At 51.9% G+C, this 20,093-nt stretch overlaps 10 protein-coding genes across 10 annotated transcripts; 6 read left to right on the top strand and 4 right to left on the bottom strand.

Moving 5' to 3' along the window:
- Positions 1–517: 517 nt before the first annotated feature.
- UMAG_01793 (putative aryl-alcohol reductase) lies at positions 518–1,669 on the top strand (the record flags this gene model as incomplete). Its single annotated transcript, XM_011389446.1, has 1 exon — positions 518–1,669. The coding sequence occupies one exon, from the start codon at positions 518–520 to the stop codon at positions 1,667–1,669; it is 1,152 nt and encodes a 383-aa protein (XP_011387748.1).
- A 430-nt stretch (positions 1,670–2,099) lies between these two features.
- On the top strand, positions 2,100–3,815 carry UMAG_01794 (uncharacterized protein; the record flags this gene model as incomplete). Its single annotated transcript, XM_011389447.1, has 1 exon — positions 2,100–3,815. One exon carries the CDS (start codon positions 2,100–2,102, stop codon positions 3,813–3,815), a length of 1,716 nt encoding a protein of 571 aa, XP_011387749.1.
- A 177-nt stretch (positions 3,816–3,992) lies between these two features.
- UMAG_01795 (uncharacterized protein) lies at positions 3,993–4,982 on the bottom strand (the record flags this gene model as incomplete). The annotated part of the gene is made up of 1 exon (XM_011389448.1): positions 3,993–4,982. One exon carries the CDS (start codon positions 4,980–4,982, stop codon positions 3,993–3,995), a length of 990 nt encoding a protein of 329 aa, XP_011387750.1.
- A 1,348-nt stretch (positions 4,983–6,330) lies between these two features.
- UMAG_01796 (effector family protein Eff1-1) lies at positions 6,331–7,623 on the top strand (the record flags this gene model as incomplete). Its single annotated transcript, XM_011389449.1, has 1 exon — positions 6,331–7,623. The coding sequence occupies one exon, from the start codon at positions 6,331–6,333 to the stop codon at positions 7,621–7,623; it is 1,293 nt and encodes a 430-aa protein (XP_011387751.1).
- Positions 7,624–9,056: 1,433 nt separating this feature from the next.
- UMAG_01797 (uncharacterized protein) lies at positions 9,057–11,030 on the top strand (the record flags this gene model as incomplete). The annotated part of the gene is made up of 1 exon (XM_011389450.1): positions 9,057–11,030. The coding sequence occupies one exon, from the start codon at positions 9,057–9,059 to the stop codon at positions 11,028–11,030; it is 1,974 nt and encodes a 657-aa protein (XP_011387752.1).
- Positions 11,031–11,592: 562 nt separating this feature from the next.
- UMAG_10880 (uncharacterized protein) lies at positions 11,593–12,792 on the top strand (the record flags this gene model as incomplete). The annotated part of the gene is made up of 1 exon (XM_011389708.1): positions 11,593–12,792. One exon carries the CDS (start codon positions 11,593–11,595, stop codon positions 12,790–12,792), a length of 1,200 nt encoding a protein of 399 aa, XP_011388010.1.
- A 211-nt stretch (positions 12,793–13,003) lies between these two features.
- On the bottom strand, positions 13,004–14,020 carry UMAG_01799 (uncharacterized protein; the record flags this gene model as incomplete). Its single annotated transcript, XM_011389451.1, has 1 exon — positions 13,004–14,020. The coding sequence occupies one exon, from the start codon at positions 14,018–14,020 to the stop codon at positions 13,004–13,006; it is 1,017 nt and encodes a 338-aa protein (XP_011387753.1).
- A 1,073-nt stretch (positions 14,021–15,093) lies between these two features.
- On the bottom strand, positions 15,094–15,762 carry UMAG_01800 (uncharacterized protein; the record flags this gene model as incomplete). The annotated part of the gene is made up of 1 exon (XM_011389452.1): positions 15,094–15,762. One exon carries the CDS (start codon positions 15,760–15,762, stop codon positions 15,094–15,096), a length of 669 nt encoding a protein of 222 aa, XP_011387754.1.
- A 524-nt stretch (positions 15,763–16,286) lies between these two features.
- On the bottom strand, positions 16,287–16,755 carry UMAG_10881 (putative ribonuclease T1; the record flags this gene model as incomplete). The annotated part of the gene is made up of 2 exons (XM_011389709.1): positions 16,287–16,337; positions 16,420–16,755. 2 exons carry the CDS (start codon positions 16,753–16,755, stop codon positions 16,287–16,289), a joined length of 387 nt encoding a protein of 128 aa, XP_011388011.1.
- A 1,862-nt stretch (positions 16,756–18,617) lies between these two features.
- Positions 18,618–19,814, top strand: UMAG_01802 (putative protein disulfide-isomerase precursor; the record flags this gene model as incomplete). Its single annotated transcript, XM_011389453.1, has 1 exon — positions 18,618–19,814. One exon carries the CDS (start codon positions 18,618–18,620, stop codon positions 19,812–19,814), a length of 1,197 nt encoding a protein of 398 aa, XP_011387755.1.
- Between the last annotated feature and the right edge of the window lie 279 nt (positions 19,815–20,093).

A 20,093-nucleotide genomic window follows, 5' to 3' on the forward strand; every position in this document is an offset into this window, starting at 1 on the left:
TGTTCATCTTCGTTCGTCAATGTATTACACGCGCTAAGTTCGATCTTTAGCACGAGCCTGGCCGCCCTGCATCTGATCATCGTCGAATTTCGACAACCTCAGCCTACAGTCTTGACTGAGCCAATCCGATATGTGTCAGGCCGGGATACCACGTATGCATGGAGGTGGAGTAGAAAGCGAAGGAAACCTGTGTGTTGCGTGCGATTGTGATCGACCTTGCCAACAGTATGCTTAGGATGGGTGAGGTTGGCGTCGCCCTCGGCTATACTGTACAGTACACATGATTGCGACCTTCCAGGTCAGTACCAGTGCTTCTTTCGACGTCCTGCTCAGCCGAAAATCCTCGATCGGTTATCCATATCCGTGGAGAACGTCGTCAGCGACTCGACTTTACCTTGCCACAAGAATATAAGCATCGGTCTCGGCGGCACTTTGTCCCCTCTGCTCGTCTATCCCCTCGCTAAGCCCTTTCCTTGTCTTCTAAGACACCACCTCTTCCCCCGAGAACTTCACCAAGATGGGCCTGTTTGACGCCGAAAAACCAGTCTCGAAGCTTGACCGTCATCGTGTCCTTGCTCCTAAGGGCGGCGTGCGAGTGTCTCCTCTCTGCTTCGGCGCCATGTCGATTGGAGACAAGTGGAAAGACATGCTCTCTGGCGGTCTGGGCAAGCAAGCTACTTTTGATCTCCTCGACGCTTTCTACAAGCTGGGTGGCAACTTCATTGACACAGCCAACGTCTACACCGATGGCCAAAGCGAGGAATTCCTTGGTGAGTGGATGGAGATCCGTGGCATTCGTGACGAGATCGTTCTTGCTACCAAAGCTGCATCACCTTACAAGAACCGCGAGCTCGGTACGCATATTGGTACCAACTTTGTTGGCAACTCGACCAAGTCGATCTTTGTCTCGACACGCGACTCACTGAAGAGGCTTCGCACAGACTACATCGATATCATGTACATTCATTGGTGGGATTGGTCCACCAGCATCGAGGAGATGATGCAAGCGCTGAACCAGCTCGTGGTTTCGGGCAAGGTGCTTTACCTCGGTGCCAGTGATATGCCTGCATGGGTGGTGAGCGCGGCCAACACGTACGCTCGTGCTCACAACCTGGCTCAGTTCGTCGTCTACCAGGGGAAATGGAACGCAATGGAGCGCGATTTTGAGCGTGACATTATTCCGATGGCACGCCAGTTTGGCATGGCGCTTGCACCTTGGGGTGCACTGGGTCAGGGTCGCTTCAAGACAGCCGAACAGGTTGCTGAGCGAGAAAAGACCCAAGGTCCACTCCGCGAGGGTGGTGGAGCACTCACCGACAAGGAGAAGAACATCTCGGCTGTGCTCCACAAGATCGGACAGGAAGAGCTCGATGGTCTCAGCATCACTGGCGTCGCATTGGCCTACCTCTTTTCCAAATATCCTTACGTTTTTCCGATTGTGGGTGGTACCAAGATCTCGCACCTCGAGGACAATGTCAAAGCTATCGGCGTGGTTTTGACCGACGAACAGATCAAGAAGATTGAGAATACCGTTCCTTTCGATATCGGCTTCCCGCTCAACTTAATCCAGCAGGATCCTCACCTAACCGGAGAGACCCAATTTAGTTTGCACGCACACGGCGGTCATTTGGATTGGGTCAAGCATCCCAAGGGTCCTTCTTTCAAGTAGAGATTCACACAAGATTGGACGCAGACTCGGCAATGATGATTCCTTGTAGCACGCTCTCTGTCTGGACGTGGGAACAGTGAGGTGTGATAAGCATGAAGGTGGTTAGAAGCTTTCACAGATTGTGCCTGTCGTGTGATTTACGAAAGAAGTGCGTCTCTGCATGATCCCAAGATTGATAGGGACTTTTATATATTAAATTCTGAGTGTCAAAAAGCTGCATGTCATCTGAATCACTTTCAGCCAAAGCCGAACATCCGCTTTTTTTTTGGACATGTTTCCAAAGAATCGGCATTTGGTGATCCGTACGCAAGCGACACTCTGTGACTCTAAAAGCAGACCGGCATTCTTTGCTCATCCAATCTCTCTCTATCTTCTATTCTCCCTTCTCACCCCACCTCTACAACCCTTATATTATACTCCGTAGACAGCTATGTCTGTACAATGTGGGATTGACGCCCACGTGCAGGCGGTGACCGCCCTGAAAGCGGAAGAAGCTGCTATGCGATACGACCATGCCGCCTTATCCAACATGTCTTCCGACGAAGCGAGCGCCAACACCATTTTCACACGTTTGCGTGATGCGGAAGTGCAATCAAAATGGACTAAAGAAGGAGATCTCATCAACTTCGCAGGGATGGACTTCTACGGTGCGATCAAGAACGGGCTCGGGCAGCCTTCGGATGTATGGACCGCTGTACGACGGATGCCAAAGGGCGCGCTGCTGCATTGTCATTTTGATGGGACTGTGGACACCAAGTTCTTGCTGGAGCATGCGAAAAGGACGGAAAATATGTGTATGAAAGCAGACATGCCGCTCTCGACGCAGGAGGCGCTGTGGAGGGCAACGGTGGAATTTTTGGTGCTACCACAGACTGCCGAGAGATCAAAGGTGAGCATCTGGTCAGAAGACTATGTTCCAGGGGAATGGGTCAGCTTCAAGGATGCACGGATTTCGTTTCCCTATCCTCACCCGTATCAGATGGAACGAGCAGCTTCGGAGCTTCACATGCCCAACTTCATCAACCCTTCAGAGCTAAACGGACGCGCAAGTAGAGACGGCACACACACCGAAGACCGCCTCGACAGAGGCCAAGCATTTGATGCATACATACATGCACTGATGACCTTGACACCGCACGACTCCATACCAGCGATTACTAACAGCAAGCAAGCATGGGCAAGGTTTCAGTCCACTTTCGTCGTCATCGCTGGACTCATCGGCTACGAACCCACGCTCAAAGCTTACACCAAGGAGCTTCTCCGCTCGCATGCACAAGACGGTATCTCATACACCGAGACACGAATCAACTTTCTGAACGAGTTCATGGTCCGCGCTGATGGAACACCCAACCTGGCACACGTCGAATGGGTACGAATCTTTATCGAGGCCGTCGAAGAAGTCAAAGCCGAGATCAGCGAAGGCGGCTACATCGATGCCAAGATCATCTACACAACCGTCCGATTTATTGACAATGAGAAACTGCGGTGGTATCTCGAAGACTGCATTATGCTCAAGAAGATGTTCCCAGAGTGGATCGTTGGATTTGATCTGGTTGGTCATGAGGATCCGTTGCTGCCTCTGAAAGTGTACATTCCAGAATTGCTGCGCTTTCAACAACGCTGCAAAGAAGAAGGGCTCTCGATTCCGTTCGTTTTTCACGCAGGCGAAACACTGGAGGACGGTGGAGACGCCGATCTGAACCTCTACGACGCCATCCTGTTGGACACTAAGCGCATCGGTCATGGTGTCTCGCTCGCCCGTCATCCGTTGTTGACCGATTTGGTGAAAGAGCGCGATATCTGCATCGAAGTCTGCCCCATCTCGAACCAGGTTCTGGGTTACACGGCTAGTATTTGCTCGCATCCAAGCTTGCTAGCGTTGCTACATAGAAATGTCCCCGTGGCACTTTCGTCGGACGACCCGAGCATTTTCGAAAATTTTGGGCTTTCGTACGATTTCTACCAGCTGATTATTAGCTCGCAGTCTACAACGCTTGTTTCGCTCGCGGCGCTCGCTCGTCGTTCCATCAAGTATTCGTTGGTTGATGATAAGACAAAGGAGATCATGTTTGCTGATTGGGATAGAAGATGGAAGGCATATATCGCTTGGTTTCTTGAAGAGTATGGGCGTTGGTCAAAGCAGTGATGGTGCTTTACCTGTGCAGTTCGTCTCATTTTGTATCGGCAAGAACGGAAGGAGTTGACGTTGCTAGACATGATGCTGGGCATCAATAATGTCTTGTTCTCGAATGCGATTGAATCGGAGCTAAAACCTATTTATGAATTTAACTATGATACATGGGTGTGACTTTGCTGGTGACAGTCAAGGAGCACGAATAGTAGCCTTGGAAAGCAAGTACTGGTAGTGCGGGTTGCAAGCATCTACTGCGCTCTGCAAGTGTTCGGCAACTTTTGCCTTAGGCTTGGCGGCCTCGTTGGATGATGCTGGAGCCTCCTTCTTGAAACCGGTCGAGTTTTCAGCTGCGTTGTGGTAACCACCCCACTTGGCCCACTCGTCAACCGGACCCGAGTCCCAACTGAGCATTTCGGGTGTAAAGGGAATGCCCATGGCATCGCAGTAGCTCTTGATGGCATGATCTGGATGTGCGAGCAAAGTCGAGGCATCCAGAAGGGGAGGCGGTTGAGGCTGTTCCACAGCGTGCTGGTCGCCTGACTCCGTGTTGAAGGTCGAATTCGGGTTAGAGATCCAATCGTACAGGATCTTGAGCTCGACATAGCCGGCATCAGCCTGGTCCCAGAACTCCCAACCCGAAGCACCTTCTTGAACGCACTTCCAGTAACTTGGGATCGACTTTTCCGGCGTGCGGATGAGGAACGAGTGTCGGAACCTTTTAAGGATTGCCGTTGGTACGGTCGTAGGGTTCTCGATAACAGGTGCGTTGATGTCAAAAGGAGTCGACGTGCTGCTGCTGTCATCGGCTGAAGCAGGGAACACTTTGGATTCTGGATGAAGCTGATGCAGTATCTTGGCAGGGAAAAGGCACTGACCCATGTCCTTCAAGAAGACGTATTTGGGTGGCCACGACTTGTTCTTGGACAGATCTTCTTTGGTAGGGTTGAGCACCTTTTGGAGCACCTCGGTGACCGTCAGATCGTAGTTGCCCGACTTCTTGGCGTGATCATCGTCGAATCGACGACAAGGGCGGTCTTTGCCGAGGTAAAAGGGGTCACCGATAGGTTCGTGAAAAACGACCGTGTCGGGTCGCTGCATGAGCGAGCGCTCAAAGGCGGTAGAGCACGATCGTGGGTGCACCCAGATGACGATGGGCAAAGGCTGCTCTGACAAAGACATGCTGGCAAAAAGTTGATGTAGTTTGAGAAGGTGGCCTGGAAGAATGTCGAGAAATGTCCAAGACGGTTTTGAGAAGTTAACAATGAAAGAGAAGAAGTTTTGTACGCAAAGGCAACAGCACAGGCCAAGTGAAACGAGAATCGTGAATGGGGGGGAATCTGCTAGCAGGCGGTGAGTTGGTCACGGTGGACAAGTGGAAGCGAGGTAGACCTGAACAGAGCATATGGTCTGTGTGTGGCTTGGATCTTACTGCGGCGCCAAAGAAAGAAAAATCGTGAATGCTGCGCTCTTCGTAGCCCCGTCTGCGGCTACAGCAGGCGATACGCTCACGACTGTCACATTCACCATACGTGGTGAGCCAATCTGACTCGTGATTAATGATTGGACCTGGTAACAGAGACCGGGAAAAGGCAACAAAAGGCACACGTCAACCGCTGCAGTCCGGATCGAAACGTGTAAAAGCAAGTCGCGACGGATCAACTTTGACATGTCAGCCCGGGTCTATAGCCTGTGTCGGCTCATCTCGTCATTTCAATTTAGTATCACGAATCGTGCAATCACGTCCTCTAGTTGCGCATGCGGTAACCTGATGGTGTGCTCGCCTTTGGAAGCAAATCACGAATCGTGAATCGAGTATTACAAAAGACGGGTGTTAGCTTGGACAAGTCTTTAAATGTCTCGATTTTCTGGCAAGATCCACGATCGATCTACCCGATGTTGTATGAGGTGGCAGGCGGCTGCAGCAGCTGTGGCCAATCCGAAATGTCGCGGTACTACAACCCACGAACCACGCTCCTGCCACCTCTAGACGGGCGTATAGCGACTGCCGGTCTTCTTCCCAAGCGCTTTGCCCTCCATCACTAACACTGGGGCTATTGTTTTGGCAAGCATGGAGCTTTCAGTTCACTTGTTTTGGCCATGCTGTGACTTCGATTTCGCTGCTTGTCGTGCTGAATCAGGCGGAACTTGCATTGTGATTTTGACATGACTGACACCGTCGAGACTGTGTAGGCTTCATTAAAGGCTGAACAGCATGGGGTTCATGTCAAGATGTCCAATCACGACTCATGAATTGAGGCCCACACTTTCTGCTTGAAGAGCATTGCCTCAAACCCAGTAGCAATTAATGTCTGATCAGCCCACCAACGCGATGCTGAAGTCTCGTGACACCCACCCTCCCAATGGGTCTGCTTCTTCATATACAGAGAGCAGATCGAGCGAGAGTGCTACACTGGGCTCACAGATCATGGTGCTCATGAAGATGCGGCTTGGTATATAGGGGAATGGACCAGCGACTGACTCTATGTTCGCCACCTCTTACCGCTGATTTGCGTCAATCCTTGTCGACATGGGTTTAAGACTGAGGATCCTCGCCTTGCTCCTGGCCGTATCTGTCGTTGCTGCTTGGCCATACCCGTCTGGCAATCACCCAGACAACGCGGATGGTGCGAGGCGAGGCGAACAGTCACCTCTACCGGGATTTTCCGTCGCTCATCCGTCCTCGCCACAGAACGAATTTGACCCGGACCTTCTGAGATCGTTGTTGGCCAAGATTGAATCAGAAGCTTCGAGCCATCCCCACGTTGCATTCCAAGGCGACGGACACTACTATCCTAATGTGAACCAACCTTCAAGTCTTTATCAGGCGAGCCAACATGGTTTTGGATCTCTCTCTAGAGACAAAGGTCAAGTTGGCAGCAGTCAGGCTCGGGAAAGCTTTTCTGATACACAAGGTCTCTCATCAAGTGCAGAGCCAGCATTCAAATACCGGAAAACTGTACAACGTGTTGCGGACGCCCTTCGTCAGTTTCAGGCCAACAACAGGCTCGAAGGGGCACAAGCGCTCAGGGACATTATACAACGACATCCTCAATTAGACACGACATCAGGAAGCCAGTCACAGGGCTTCAGGAACAATTTCGGGGCCGCTCCTTCAGTCCCAAGCCGAGAAAGTCAGGGTGGGACCATTCACCATGGGCCTGGCGATACAAAGGTTGTCGACATTCCTTCAGACCGAATAGAGGCGCAGACAACTGCGGAGGAGTCTCATGAATCACAGCCCCTTGCAGGCCATGGGGACGGCCGCTATCGCAGCTTGCCTGCTTCCAGGGCGGACGAACTGAGAAAGATTCCGACAACGATGCTTGCGCTGCCGCCACCTTCACGCACTCGGTATATATACGACCAAGTCGACGACCCAGCGATCCGGGATAACATCAACAACCAAGTATTTGCCGGCAAGCTAGTGTGGATCGACAGAGCCCGTATTCCGGCTTCGCGAATCGTTAGTAGTCGCAAGCAGATGTTTCGCCCTCACCGTGTCCTGCCAATGACGAACTTCCCAGAGATCCATCTTTCTGATGGCAAAGGTAGTATCAAGGATGTCAGATTTACTTTTCACGGTGGCGGATCTTATCGGCTAATGTCCTGGCCAGAAGGTTATAACCTAGTTGAAGGGCAGAACTATCTCGCATTTTGGGGTATTCCAGAGGGAAGACAAACCGGGCGGCCTATGCTTATGCAGAATTACGGTTACGCCTTCCTGCCACCACAACATCGTCTCGAGGTCAACGAACACTTGTGGGCCTTGAAGAAGGAGATTGCCGACAAAGCAAGTGAAGCAACTTGGATGCATGCCTAGCTTGTTGTGGCGTACCCTACAAACGCATAGGATCTGGTACGACTTTCTTCTGTCGCAACTTACTCTGATTGTTTAAGCTCGTTGAAGTACGACGACAGGCTGTAAAATGAATCTTGAATGTCATCGTTCACCTCCAGTTGTTGTTTCTTGACTTTCGTGCTTTGTTCTCTTTTCCACGTTCGTGCATTTCCATTCACGATTGGCGAGTTTCCTTCATCTGACATCCGTCATAATCGTGAATGACCCACGGACCGTGACCACATTCGTGATTCACTCGTGGAAATCGTGGATAGGAGGTGCCAATAAGCTTGACTTAACTGGCAGAAACCCTTGACAGCATGGTGTAGGTGCACTCTGTCCGTCTTTGGCCCTTTCTGATCTCTTTCCCTGCAGCACAATCGTGAATGTCAACGATGTGGGAGGTAGGCGGTGCGAAAGTTTTATAATCACGAATAGTTCAACTAACTAGTCAAGTTACATGAAAACCCACACTCAGGACTGAAAGCAGGCTCGTGACTGTGAGAGCTGAGTGACTTGCAGACGCAGAAGATACTCATGAATAGACGCGGGAGAGAACGTTTCCTATGAGCACAGCTTTATGAAAGGCTGCATCGGAATTTCTAGCAAGTTATTCCCCTTCACCAACGCCAAGGCTACGTGAACACAAAAGGGACCCTCGATTTAAGCAGCATTTGTCCAGCGATTGTGGCTGTACAGCACTGTGCAATCACGAATAGTCACGAGTGGGGTGCATAGAATACACTCAGACACAGCGCTCCAATTTTCCACGTTGTGTCGCGAATCGTGAATTTGCTGGCCAAGCCGCGAGCCGTCGCTACCCCTGCGTGTGTGTGTGTGTGCAGCGTCTACGCCTTGAGCTTATTAAGCGATCCATACGTGACACAAAAGTCGTCCGTGTTGGTTTGCTAGGGCGATCGCAAGTCAATCTCATGCTCGAGCCCCTTTGATCACCACCATCTTCTCGCTCCATCTACCCCCCCTGTGCGGAAGCATCCGACGTCGCTGTGGTCGTCTAGATTGAATATCGGCATCACTGGCTCCTTCCCGTCACGATTGCTCCCGCGTGCAATCCGAGCGCGTCCAACCCATCTGGCGCGACATTTCATTTCTACGAATCTACGGCGATTTCGTTCCGTTCTCTCCGCTCCACCGTCTTGCTTTTTGAGGTCGGCACCCACTTCCTGGTTCGACGTCATCCAAATACATGGTTGACGATCTTTATCCGTATCAACAAGTCACGTCTGCTGCCTGCTTCCGCCTTCAATACTCGCTGGCCGAGTCTGACAGGTACTTCGATCCACTCTTGCACCAATCATCGAGCTCTTGCAACTTCCTACCGCCTCATCGGTTTTGCAGATCAGTATCACTTTGAGCCTGGCGCAAAGTTGAGCTACAGTACCTAACACGCCACAATGTCCTCGACAGTTGCAACAATCACACAGGCAGCAACCGTCGCACCATCATCCTCTATCGATGCTGCCGATGCCGCCAAAGCCTCAGCTTCTTCAGCGGTCCATTCGCTCTCCAAAGCGATTGCTTCAGCATCTGCAGCCCTCACATCTGAAAGCGCGATTGCAGCAGGGAATGAGGCCAATCCACCAGCATTCAAGTATGTCGGTCTCGCACTTGCCGTCGGATCAGGCATCCTCATCGGCTCTTCGTTTGTCTTCAAGAAGAAAGGTCTGCTAGCCGCGCAGAAAAAGTACGAAACCGCCGCTGGTGAAGGTCACGCCTATCTCAAATCGCCCATGTGGTGGAGCGGCATGATTGTCATGGTCTTTGGCGAGATATTCAACTTTGTTGCCTATGCTTTTGCCGATGCAGTCCTTGTCACACCGCTTGGCGCTCTTTCCGTCGTGATTTGCGCTGTTCTTTCGTCCATCTTTCTCAAGGAGAAGCTCACCTTGTTTGGCAAAGTGGGCTGCTTTCTCTGCATCGTCGGCTCCGTTATCATTGCGCTTAACGCACCGACATCGCATGTGGGCGGCAAGATCACCGAGTTTCAAAAGCTCTTCCTCGCACCAGGTTTCCTGAGCTGGGCAAGTATCTGCATCGTTGCCTCGTTGGTGCTCATCTTTGTCTTTGCTCCTAGGTATGGAAAGACACACATGATGATCTACATCACCGTCTGCAGTCTCATCGGCGGCCTCAGCGTCAGTGTCACTTCGGGTCTCGGTTCCGCCATTCTGCTCTCGATTCGTGGTCAGAACCAGTTCAAGCACTGGTTCATCTACTTTCTGCTTGGATTCGTTATTGTTACGTTGCTGGTCGAAATCAACTACCTCAACAAAGCGCTAGAGCTGTTCAATACCGCCACCGTCACGCCAACCTACTACGTCATTTTCACCGGCGCCACGCTTATCACCTCAATCATCCTGCAGCAAGGTCTTAACGCAACCGTCGTTGATATCATCACGCTCGTCATGGGCTTTCTCGTCATCTGTGCAGGCATTGTACTGCTGCAGCTGAGCAAGATCGATCCGGAAGAGTTGCAGGACAAGCCGGGCTTGGATCGCGAAACTACGCTCTTGATGCGCGCCAGCCACTCGGTCATTTCGCATGGAGGCGAAAAAGCTGACCCATCTGCATACGAAGATCCTGGTGTGGATACGGTGCGAGGAGGTATGGGCATCGTCGGATCCATGATCCGTGCTCGCAGCTCTCGTCGTCTCAGCTCTGCTGGCTCGTTGAGACACCACAGCGCAGCCGACGAGTATACGCTTCGCAGTCGGAACCATCTTCCACTCACCACGCATGGCACTGGCAACATCGAGAGGTATCAGTTGCAAGATACCCCGCTACCGTCGCGCGGCATGCTACGCGACGCAACATCCTTGACAGTGCCCGGCACGCCGAGCCGCAGAAACACAGCCATCTCATTTGAGCCCGGTGCAGATTCGCCGCACGGTCACCACGCCACCGAAGCACCCAGCGTCTCGCAATTCGGCACGCTCAACTCCATCAAGGAAAGTTCCAACGGTAGCGGTCGAAGCACAGAAGCGTCTGGCTTGACCGATGCTGCCTCTCAGGATGCCGCAAATGTGAACGCATATGCAGCCCATGTTCATTCTCCACTCTCAACCACCTTGCCACGATCCCAAGTCGTTGGAGACATTCGCAACATGTGGCAAGAACCGAATCTCTCCTACACTTCTTCGCCTGATGCGACACCGGAAACCGAGGAAGACGAATACTCGATCCGTGCTGTCGCGTCTTCTGCTGTTGCAGACGGAGACGGCCGAGGGAGCACACGCAGCAACACCAAAGACTATCCCCAAATCAAGCCTCGCTCAGCTTCCAAGTCGCTTTCTGGGGCACAAGCCAGCAGTGACGAGGACGAGGCGGAGGAGCTTCTCAGTCCAAGATTGGGCTACAGCCGTCGATGATTATATGTAAACTTACATGCGCCTTGTTTCAATAGACTGATGCCTTGTATGGACAATCAATTGCCAATCTTACGCACTTCAATACGTATGCGGCGGGGCTGAGTCAGGAGAGAGAGTATTTCTGGCGCATGGTACTGACTCACTCGGGTTGCTCGTTGCTGTGTCGGGGAAAGCGATTCGAGTTGAGAAACCATAATCATGACTTTTGTAAGGCGGGATACAGCAGCCTACACGAACGGTCTGGATTTTGGCTTGCAGTAAGGTCCACGCTCGCAACTCAGGACTGCAGAAACATGATTTAATGACGCAGCTGAAGCAGGCTGAGAAGCAGGCGCAGTGCAAGCGGAATTTCTCGTAACCGAAGAATTCGAGCAAGTTGTTGCAGCAGACGATCGCTGGAAGGACCCTGAATTGCCATTTGGTGGTCTGGACGTCGGCTTACATGAGCTTCTTGCCCTACACCATCTCATTCGACGTGGCCTAAAAGGACGCCATGCTACGTTCCTAAAACTTGGACACGACTAAGCTGGTTAAAACTATCAGTGGGGCTGGGAAAAGGATCATGGCCACCGCAAGTTCGAGCGACGACGCTGGCGCAGCCATGAGCATAAGCATAGCAAACAGCTCAAAGCGACCCATTGCGACAACAAAGACGGCAGCGTCAATCCCGCCTTATGCCACATTGGCTTTTGGTGCGCTCTCCGGCTTCGCATCTTGCGTGTTACTGCAACCGTTCGACTTGCTCAAAACGCGTTTACAGCAATTAGACCATCGCCCACTGTCTCCCGTCTCCAACAAGTCAATATCGAAGCCACAGTATGCGTCTCGAACGCAGAAACTTGTCGCCATCACCAAGGACATTGTCCACACACATGGATATCAGGGTCTGTGGCGCGGCACCGCTCCCACTGTGATTCGCAATGTTCCTGGTGTAGCGCTGTATTTCTACTCGGTCTCGCATTTGCGGTCGGTTGCGAGTCAGCGCCAAATTCCTCTCATCTCCGTCGCCATCCCCAGCGATGCTTCATCCAACACTTCAACTCTAGCCAAGCTCTCTACAACAGGGAACCTGCTAACTGGGGCTGTAGCGCGCGTAACGGTCGGGTTCATCTTGTCGCCCGTAACTGTAGTCAAAGCTCGGTTTGAAAGCAGCAACTTCTCTGCTGCAACGGAACGTACTTTACTCTCTTCGATGCGAGAGATTCGCGCTCAAAGCGGCTTTCGAGGTTTCTTCCAAGGGTTCACAGCAACTGCGCTTCGAGATGCGCCGTACGCTGGATTGTACTTAGCTCTGTACGAAGCGTGTAAAACGAATCTTGCGGGGCTTTCGAGGAGCATGGACGGCGGACTGGGAACGGGCAACTGGATGGTGGTCAGTGCGAGTGGTCTGTTAGCGGGGACCCTGGCGACATTGTTGACTCATCCGTTTGATATCATCAAGACTAGGATGCAGACGACGCCAGCCGATACGCTGCACCAGATCGCTTTGGCCCACGATCCGAAATCTACACTTTCACCTTCAGTGCTTAGGGACAGTTTGAAACCTTCAGTGTGGGGTATGACGAAACACCTTTGGGCCAGCTCCGGTCCAAGAGCTCTGTTGGACGGGCTCGGATTAAGATGCGCAAGGAAGGCAGCCAGCTCAGCTATCGGATGGAGCATCTTTGAGCGTGGCAGGAGTTGGTATACCGAGCGCGAGGCGAGCAGCTCAGCGCAAGAAGCGGGGACAGGGACAAGATTGCTAGATCATAAGCAAGTTTAGACTGCGTGACATAACAATGGATGTACACTAGCGTGTATCGTTCTGAGCTGTAATATGCACACTCTACTCTCGACAGATGTGAACTGACAGTGTGATCCTGCAAAGCAGAGGGAGAGCAGATCGAGCAAGTGTGGGATTCTGGCAAGCAAACGATCGACTAAACTACAAAGGAACGGCGGGACAACGTTATGCAAGCAAGACAAGCAGATGCCTAGGGCGAAAAGACAAGCGAGAAGCCTTTGCCCTTTGCCTCTGCGCCCACATTGGCCGTAACGAGACCGGCGTCCTGGTCAACTTCAACCTTGACATCAGACGCCGCGTCTCCTTCCACAGCAACGCTGAGGCTAGGGTAGAGCCTGTTGTTGTCAAATTTAAACTTGAGCGTGTCCTCACCGTTCGAGTGGTACCAGACGGTCCACCTCTTCTCGCCCGAGGTCGCCTCTGTACCATCACCATCCACATACTCGGAGTAAACGAGGACACTATTAGTTGCCGACGTGGTGCCCTCCTCCCAAGCGGCGTCGTAAGGAAGATGGCCAAAGGCGTAGTAGACGTCGCGAACGCGACCCACGCACATGGGCGTTTCAGTGGCGACCATCGAGACAACCGAGGTGGGCAAGGAACCGTTGAGATGAATCTTGACGACGTACTCGAGCCTCGTATCGTTGCCCTGCTTGGTCAAGTCCCAGGCCGAGACTTCGAGCGTAGCCCTTGTGCGCGACTTGGAGTAGGAGCCCGCCTCGTCAACGTACTGATCGGCCTCTGCACTGGTCTGAATCACCTGAATATGATCACCGTTGCTGCTCACAATGTTCTCCTGTACACCCACAATGTCGCGTGCCCAAACAAAGTACGAAGGAGACTTCATCCAGGTGTAGAAAGCGAACTTCTGGGCACCATATCGCTCGAGCTGCGTGGCGTTGTCAAAACGAGGATCCCACTTCTTACGCATACCAGGTTGCTGGATTACAGCCAGTACCTGCGCAGGAGTGGCGTTCTCGACGATGGTGACACCTTTGACGATGGGGACGTCGTAGGCGTTTTCAGGGTTGGTCTTTTTGTAGAGCTTGACCTCCTCGCGTTCACCAACATCTTCCCACTCGGCATCCCTCGAAGGGTCGTTCTGCTCCTTATACTGCGCTTTCGCCTTTTCTAGCGCAGCAGCGTATTCGGAGGGCAGCGGAAGGTAGCTATCCTGACGAGTAGGATTGGGAAGATCGAATGTCATCTTGTGTGTGTGTGTGTGTGTGTGTGTGTGTGTGTGTGTGTGTGTGTGTGTTTCGAGAGTAGATGTGGGTGTGTTTCGGGATGCGCGGCTCGAATGAAAAGTCAAGATGGTGGTAGGATGACAGTAACAAGGGTCTCGACAGAGTGAGTGTGCCTGAACGCTCACCTCTTGGCAGTCAGTTCCTGACAAATACAGGTGGCTGCTTCTGTGTCATTGGTGTTCTCGCTGGTGTGCCGAGTCAGAGTGCTGCTGGCCCACACACAGACTACAATAGCCGACGTGCGACATGCGACGTTCTCTGATGCTCAGGCGTCGAAGCACCAACGTGCAACGTTGACGGATGATGCACAGAAAATCCACTCGTAACTCCGATTTCACAAGAGAAGCGGGGCAAAAGAAAAAGGGGGAAAATCATTACGAATCGTGTATGAGGTCTGTGAAAGTCGTAAAGTCGTGTGTCATGAGTGTGAGTCGTAAGTGTATGCTCTGGTTCGCCGCTATGGTCTAGCCAAAAGCCAAATCATGAATCTGGGATCTGGGATCTGGCAGCCCATACGGAATCTGTCGTGTTTGACTTGACAGTCCCCTGTGAGTGTGCTAAGTTTGCGCTTCGCTTTCTGCAGGTGCTTCAGTCCCGCTCTCTGAGCCCAGGGCGCTGATCTTGGACCCTTTTGACTCAGACAAGAGAAATTCCAACCGCCCTGATGGCGACTTGCTACCGTCCGTGCATCTCAGCTAAGTCAGACTCACGACTGCGGCTATCTTCACAATTGATCATGATTCAGTGTCTCACTTACTTGAAGCTACCATCCCGCCATACTTTGCAGCATGCCGATGCAACCGCCGAACCGCTTCGACCAAGTCAGTGCTGGGACAGAAAGCTCTGACATTCATTCCGCGCACTGCGCACGGGCCTTCGACTTTCGCTCAACGATCAAGCACGGCCGCTCGAAACGGTAGATGACCACCAGCTGGCGTTGTCGAAGCCAACTTCTTGGCGCTGACTTTTGTCTGTGACTATTCTGAAACGCGATTGACTTCGCATACTTTTTCTGTACACCTCTTTGCCTTTGTCATGTGCTAGGAAAGTTGGCCTTCCAGCTCCAGCTTTGACTGTCAGCAGCATCGACTACTGCTTCGTTTTTCCTAGGATCATATGTCCTGGCGTCTCCATCCAATGCAGTCAGGTCATCTCCCGTAGTGTAGAATTCCCGCTTCCAAACGGCAACGTTCTTTTTAACCTCTTCTAATAACCATTCCGCTACCACAAATGCTTCCTTCCGATGTGGTGAGCTGACCGCGATCAGTATACTGCACTCGCCCACGCCCACTACGCCAAGTCGATGCGAAATATAGCACCTTGTCACCCTGTCTTCGCTCGAGTGGTCCGCTTGAGGATCTACGTTGGCAGAGATAGGTGTCGGCGTTTCTGCAAAGGGAGCAGACGTGTGCGCGTTGTCGAGTAACGACTGGAGCGTCTTTAAAGCTAGCGAAGAGTATGCTTCGTACTCGAGCTTGGTGACTTTTTTGCCTCTGAAAGAGTCCCTTGTAGTCCCACTGAAAAGGACAGTAGCTCCAGCACCGTCGTCGGCGACAAATTTCATCGCTTGCTTCTCGTCTAACACGCTGTAGGTGAGGACTGCTTCGTCTCCGTACTGATTCCTGATGCTGCCCGACGTAGAGGGTGATGCTTCCGCTGAGGCAGGACTCAGACCACCCTCTTGCGATAAAGTGCCCGTCATTCTGGACGTGCTTTCTGAAGGATCGACTTGGCGGAAGAGTGGGTAAAGAGTAACATAACAATCTGAATATGACAGCAACCTCCGACGTGACATTCACGATTTTCAATTCAAAAGTGAAGGCACACCGCTCACACTCGTGAGCTGTCCGGCAACCAATTCGGTGAAATTTCCGCTTCTCAATCATAACCTTTCATCGTGATTCTGTGAAATGTGAATCACGAATGAATCTGTGAATGATTCACGATTCACGATTTGTGGCGTTTGTGTCTAGCGCCACACCAAAGTTTATGATTGACTGAATATAATAAATTGCTGGTCTGCAACCTCTGAAATGTGAGTTGCAACCTTGGCTTCGTGGATCTGTGTAGCAGAAGCATTGCTCTTGGCGCCTGGCCCAGATACTCAGATGAACGAGTAACGAACGACATTCACGATTCGAGCAGAGGGGATGAAGGAGACCACATTATAGGAATGGCAAGACGACTAGCGTCCAGCTTTTTCAACGATACGATGGGTACTCCCATTTAGTAGTCGCATCCAACAAAGTTGTTACCCGAAGCGCCGGTGTGGGTGATCTAATCATTCGTTCATCAAGACGAATTAAAAAGTGTCAGCTTCCACAAGCTTAGTCTGCTGGATAAGGATAGAAACACTTACAGCTCCACAGAAAGTGCCATCGTTGCTGTCATACACGACGCGGTCAGCACCAGGCGATCCGCCAGTGTATCCAGAAGATGAAGTCTTCAGGGGGTACTCCTTGTATGGGCCGTTGCAGTATTCAGAAAAGTCGAATCCTTCGTAGTTGTTGTAAGTGTGAGGGTAGCCGGAACTCGAGTACTGACCGCTCAAAGCGTTGCTGATGGCACGGTTTACCTGCGATGCGCTGTAGCTCTTGCCGCCGCAGTTGACAGCGACACCACCCTGGCGCGGCTCAAGAGGAGCAGCAAAGGCCACAACGGGGACCAGAGCAAGGAGGGCAAGGGGAAACTTCATCTTGACCAGGTCGAAGAAGAAAGTCAGGCCAAGGGGATCGAGGAAGGTGTTAGGAGAACGAAGAAGGGTGGGAAGAGTGGTCTGCAATGGCTTGGTGACTGAGTGGTGGGAGATGGACAGACAAGGCTCTATATGTACTTTTTTGTGGCTCATCCAACATCGCTGCAATCGTATCTGAGCAGCTCTCTACAGGTTAGACTGCTCATGCTACTCAACTCGTGCGAGGTTCAGCGTCTGCCATTGACTGTACCAAATCTCATTCGAGATGATGCGCAAAGACGCATGGTCTTTGAAGGGTAAAGCGCAGGTCTCTTCGAAGCACCAACAAGAGCTGTGAAGGAAGGGTAACATGCTTGCAGAGTCACGATCGACACAGTCTGTGAGTTTCGTTCTGCAAGCTTTTATCGCACTCCCCCACGTCTTGCCCCTTGGCGGCCTCGGCTGTCAGAACTGTTATCGCACGTTCGCTTCGCTTGAATGCAACTCAACTCGGCCTGACATCTTCCATTCTTGCACGAAAGCTAATCACGAATAACACGGCGACTCCTATACCTTGCCGTCCTGGAGGATGTGTTTATATCATAACTACAGTGGCTTGTTAATTTGTATCCTTTGGTTGCGACCAGGGTCATCATCATTGCTTCGTTTCTACACTGCGACTTGATCCTACTAAACCTGTCTCTCGCACCACTAGATGCTCTTTGGGCAACTCACCGAGCAGGCTGCCCAGAAGCATGAGTCAACTGAACGGTTTGCGGAGGGCGGCACGTTTTCCTCCGTCCATCAATCAAGCTTTCGCCAAGCGAGAACTCCGCTGGCGCTAAACGGCTCGAATTCCAGGTGTTCTGTGCCGGCAGGCTTTCGCTAAGCCGACGGCAGAATGCATTAACAAGGCAGCGACGCTCACGGAGAAAGCCGATCCATCAAGATGCTGCAATGCACTCCTCGTTGATGATGAGCCAACGACGACCAGGGCCGATAGCACGTTCACGCAAGATTATGTGTGCAAGCAAGGCAATCAGCAATCAGCAATCAGCAATCATGCGCTCGACACCGTTGGGTTTAGTTGCAGAGTGCCTTCACCATTGCCGATTCAAAAATGGTAAAGCGAGTACGGCTTGACGACGTCCGAGTAGCCGAGGTGCGCTAGCGTCCTTTTGCCTCTGAGGTTGTTGCTCCGCATAAAGCACGAAGCTGCGAAGGCCAACAACGTTCATGCAGTTCATCAGGTGGATCCCAGAAATCGAAGAAATCGATGCTTTTATCAGCATGTATTAATATAATAGTATGTTACTACTAGTTCCGGAACGTGTCAAGACAGTACACTGGAAACAACACACAACACCTCGTCACACCGAGGTCTCGTACTCTTTTGGCAAATAACTTGAGTCGAAATTGGGAGCCAGCCTCCTTGGTCGCTGTGGTCACTGCGGTCATATCGAACTCGTGACTCTCGACTCGTGACTGTGAGACACAAGAATTCTACAATTTTGTTACGTCGAAAGGAACTTCGGAAGACTTGAAAATGTCCACAGTCACGAGTCGCGTTTGAACCACGAACACGCACGACGGATCCGTGATCCACGAGCCGTGAACCGTCGTGCGTGACGTGTAACCAGTTTCGCCATTGTTAGAGCTATGTTGGCTTTGACGTGAAGTTTGCGCCCTTGGCCAGCGCAATCGTGAATCCCGAGGCTGTGTGCAGCAGCTGCGCCAACAAAATTTCCCGACTTGAAGCTAGAATCTGGGCGCGGCGTGTAGCTCGAGCCACCTTCTATTCGTGATTGGTTCTGTACAAGTGCTCTCGTCTTGTCTCCATCATCAATTCCCGGAGTGCCACCCGAAAGAAGCACATCAGCAGCATGAGGCTTCTCCATATCTCCCTTACCCTACTGGTTCTGGCTGCCACGGCGCTAGCCGGCAATGTACTAGATTTGACCGCCACCAAGGATTTCGACAAGCACATTGGCAAATCTCAGAGCGTGCTCGTCAAATACTACGCACCATGGTGTGGACACTGCAAGAACCTAGCCCCCATCTACGAGAAAGTGGCCGATGCTTTTGCTGACCAAAAAGACGCTGTATTGATCGCTAAGGTGGACGCAGATAAGAACAAGGAACTTGGCCAAAAGGCCGGCATTCGAGGATTCCCGACGCTCAAATGGTATCCCGCCGGATCGACCGAGCCTGAAGAGTTCAACTCGGGCCGCGACCTCGACAGTATCGCTAAGCTCGTCACTGAAAAGAGCGGAAAGAAAAGCGCCATCAAGCCTCCCCCTCCTCCCGCAGCTGAGCAGCTCACCAGCCGCAACTTTGACAAGATCGTGCTTGACCAAGACAAGGATGTGCTCGTTGAATTCTACGCTCCCTGGTGTGGTCACTGTAAGAACCTTAACCCTACCTATCAACAAGTGGCTCAAGACTTTGCCGGTGACGACGACTGCGTCGTTGCGCAAATGGACGCTGACAACGAAGCCAACAAGCCCATCGCTCAGCGCTACGGAGTATCATCATACCCCACCCTGATGTTCTTCCCCAAGGGCGACAAGAGCAATCCGAAGCCATACAACGGTGGACGAAGCGAGGAAGAGTTCATCAAGTTTCTCAACGAAAAGTGCCAAACGTGGCGCATCAAGGGTGGCCTTCTCTCTGAGCTTGCTGGCCGAATGCCCACTCTCGACGGCTTTGCTGCTCGTTGGTATACTTCGTCTACCGACAAGCGCGACACGATCTACAACGAATTCATCGACTATGTCAACACCATGAAGACGAGCCCTAAGAGCGACAAGAAGAAGAACGACGTGGGCGATGTCTACCTGCGTGTACTCGAAAAGGCCAGCAAGAGCGCTGGCTACATTGAGAAGGAGACCAAGCGTCTGAGCACCATTCTCAAGAAGCACGCCGATGGCACCAGCCAGCTTGCGGCCAAGAAGGTTGACGAGCTTACCAAGAAGAAGAATGTTTTGCTCGCCTTTGTCAATGAGCGTATCGCTGCACAGGCCGAAAAGCAGAAGAAGGAAGCCGAAAAGCGAAAGGAGGAGCACAAGGACGAACTTTAGACGATCGCCTCGTCGTCACAAAACGGATTGCCTTTCGGCAGATCTGAATCCATTCACAAGTTTTCACCCGCGAATGAACTTTATGTGATACTTCTGTGCAGCATTCAGCATGCCTGTCATGCCATGTCATGCGATTGCCTCAATGGAATCTCGTCATTCCTCTCACCTCTGTTGAAACAGTGTCGAAGGACAACAAACCTGACTGGGCTAAAATCGTGAATGTGCTTCTGGCCATTTTGCCCCCGTGGAAAATCGTGTTCACGATTGCAACCTGTGACC

This window comes from Mycosarcoma maydis, chromosome 3 (assembly GCF_000328475.2).
Source record: "Mycosarcoma maydis chromosome 3, whole genome shotgun sequence".
NCBI classification, from domain to species: Eukaryota; Fungi; Basidiomycota; class Ustilaginomycetes; order Ustilaginales; genus Mycosarcoma; species Mycosarcoma maydis.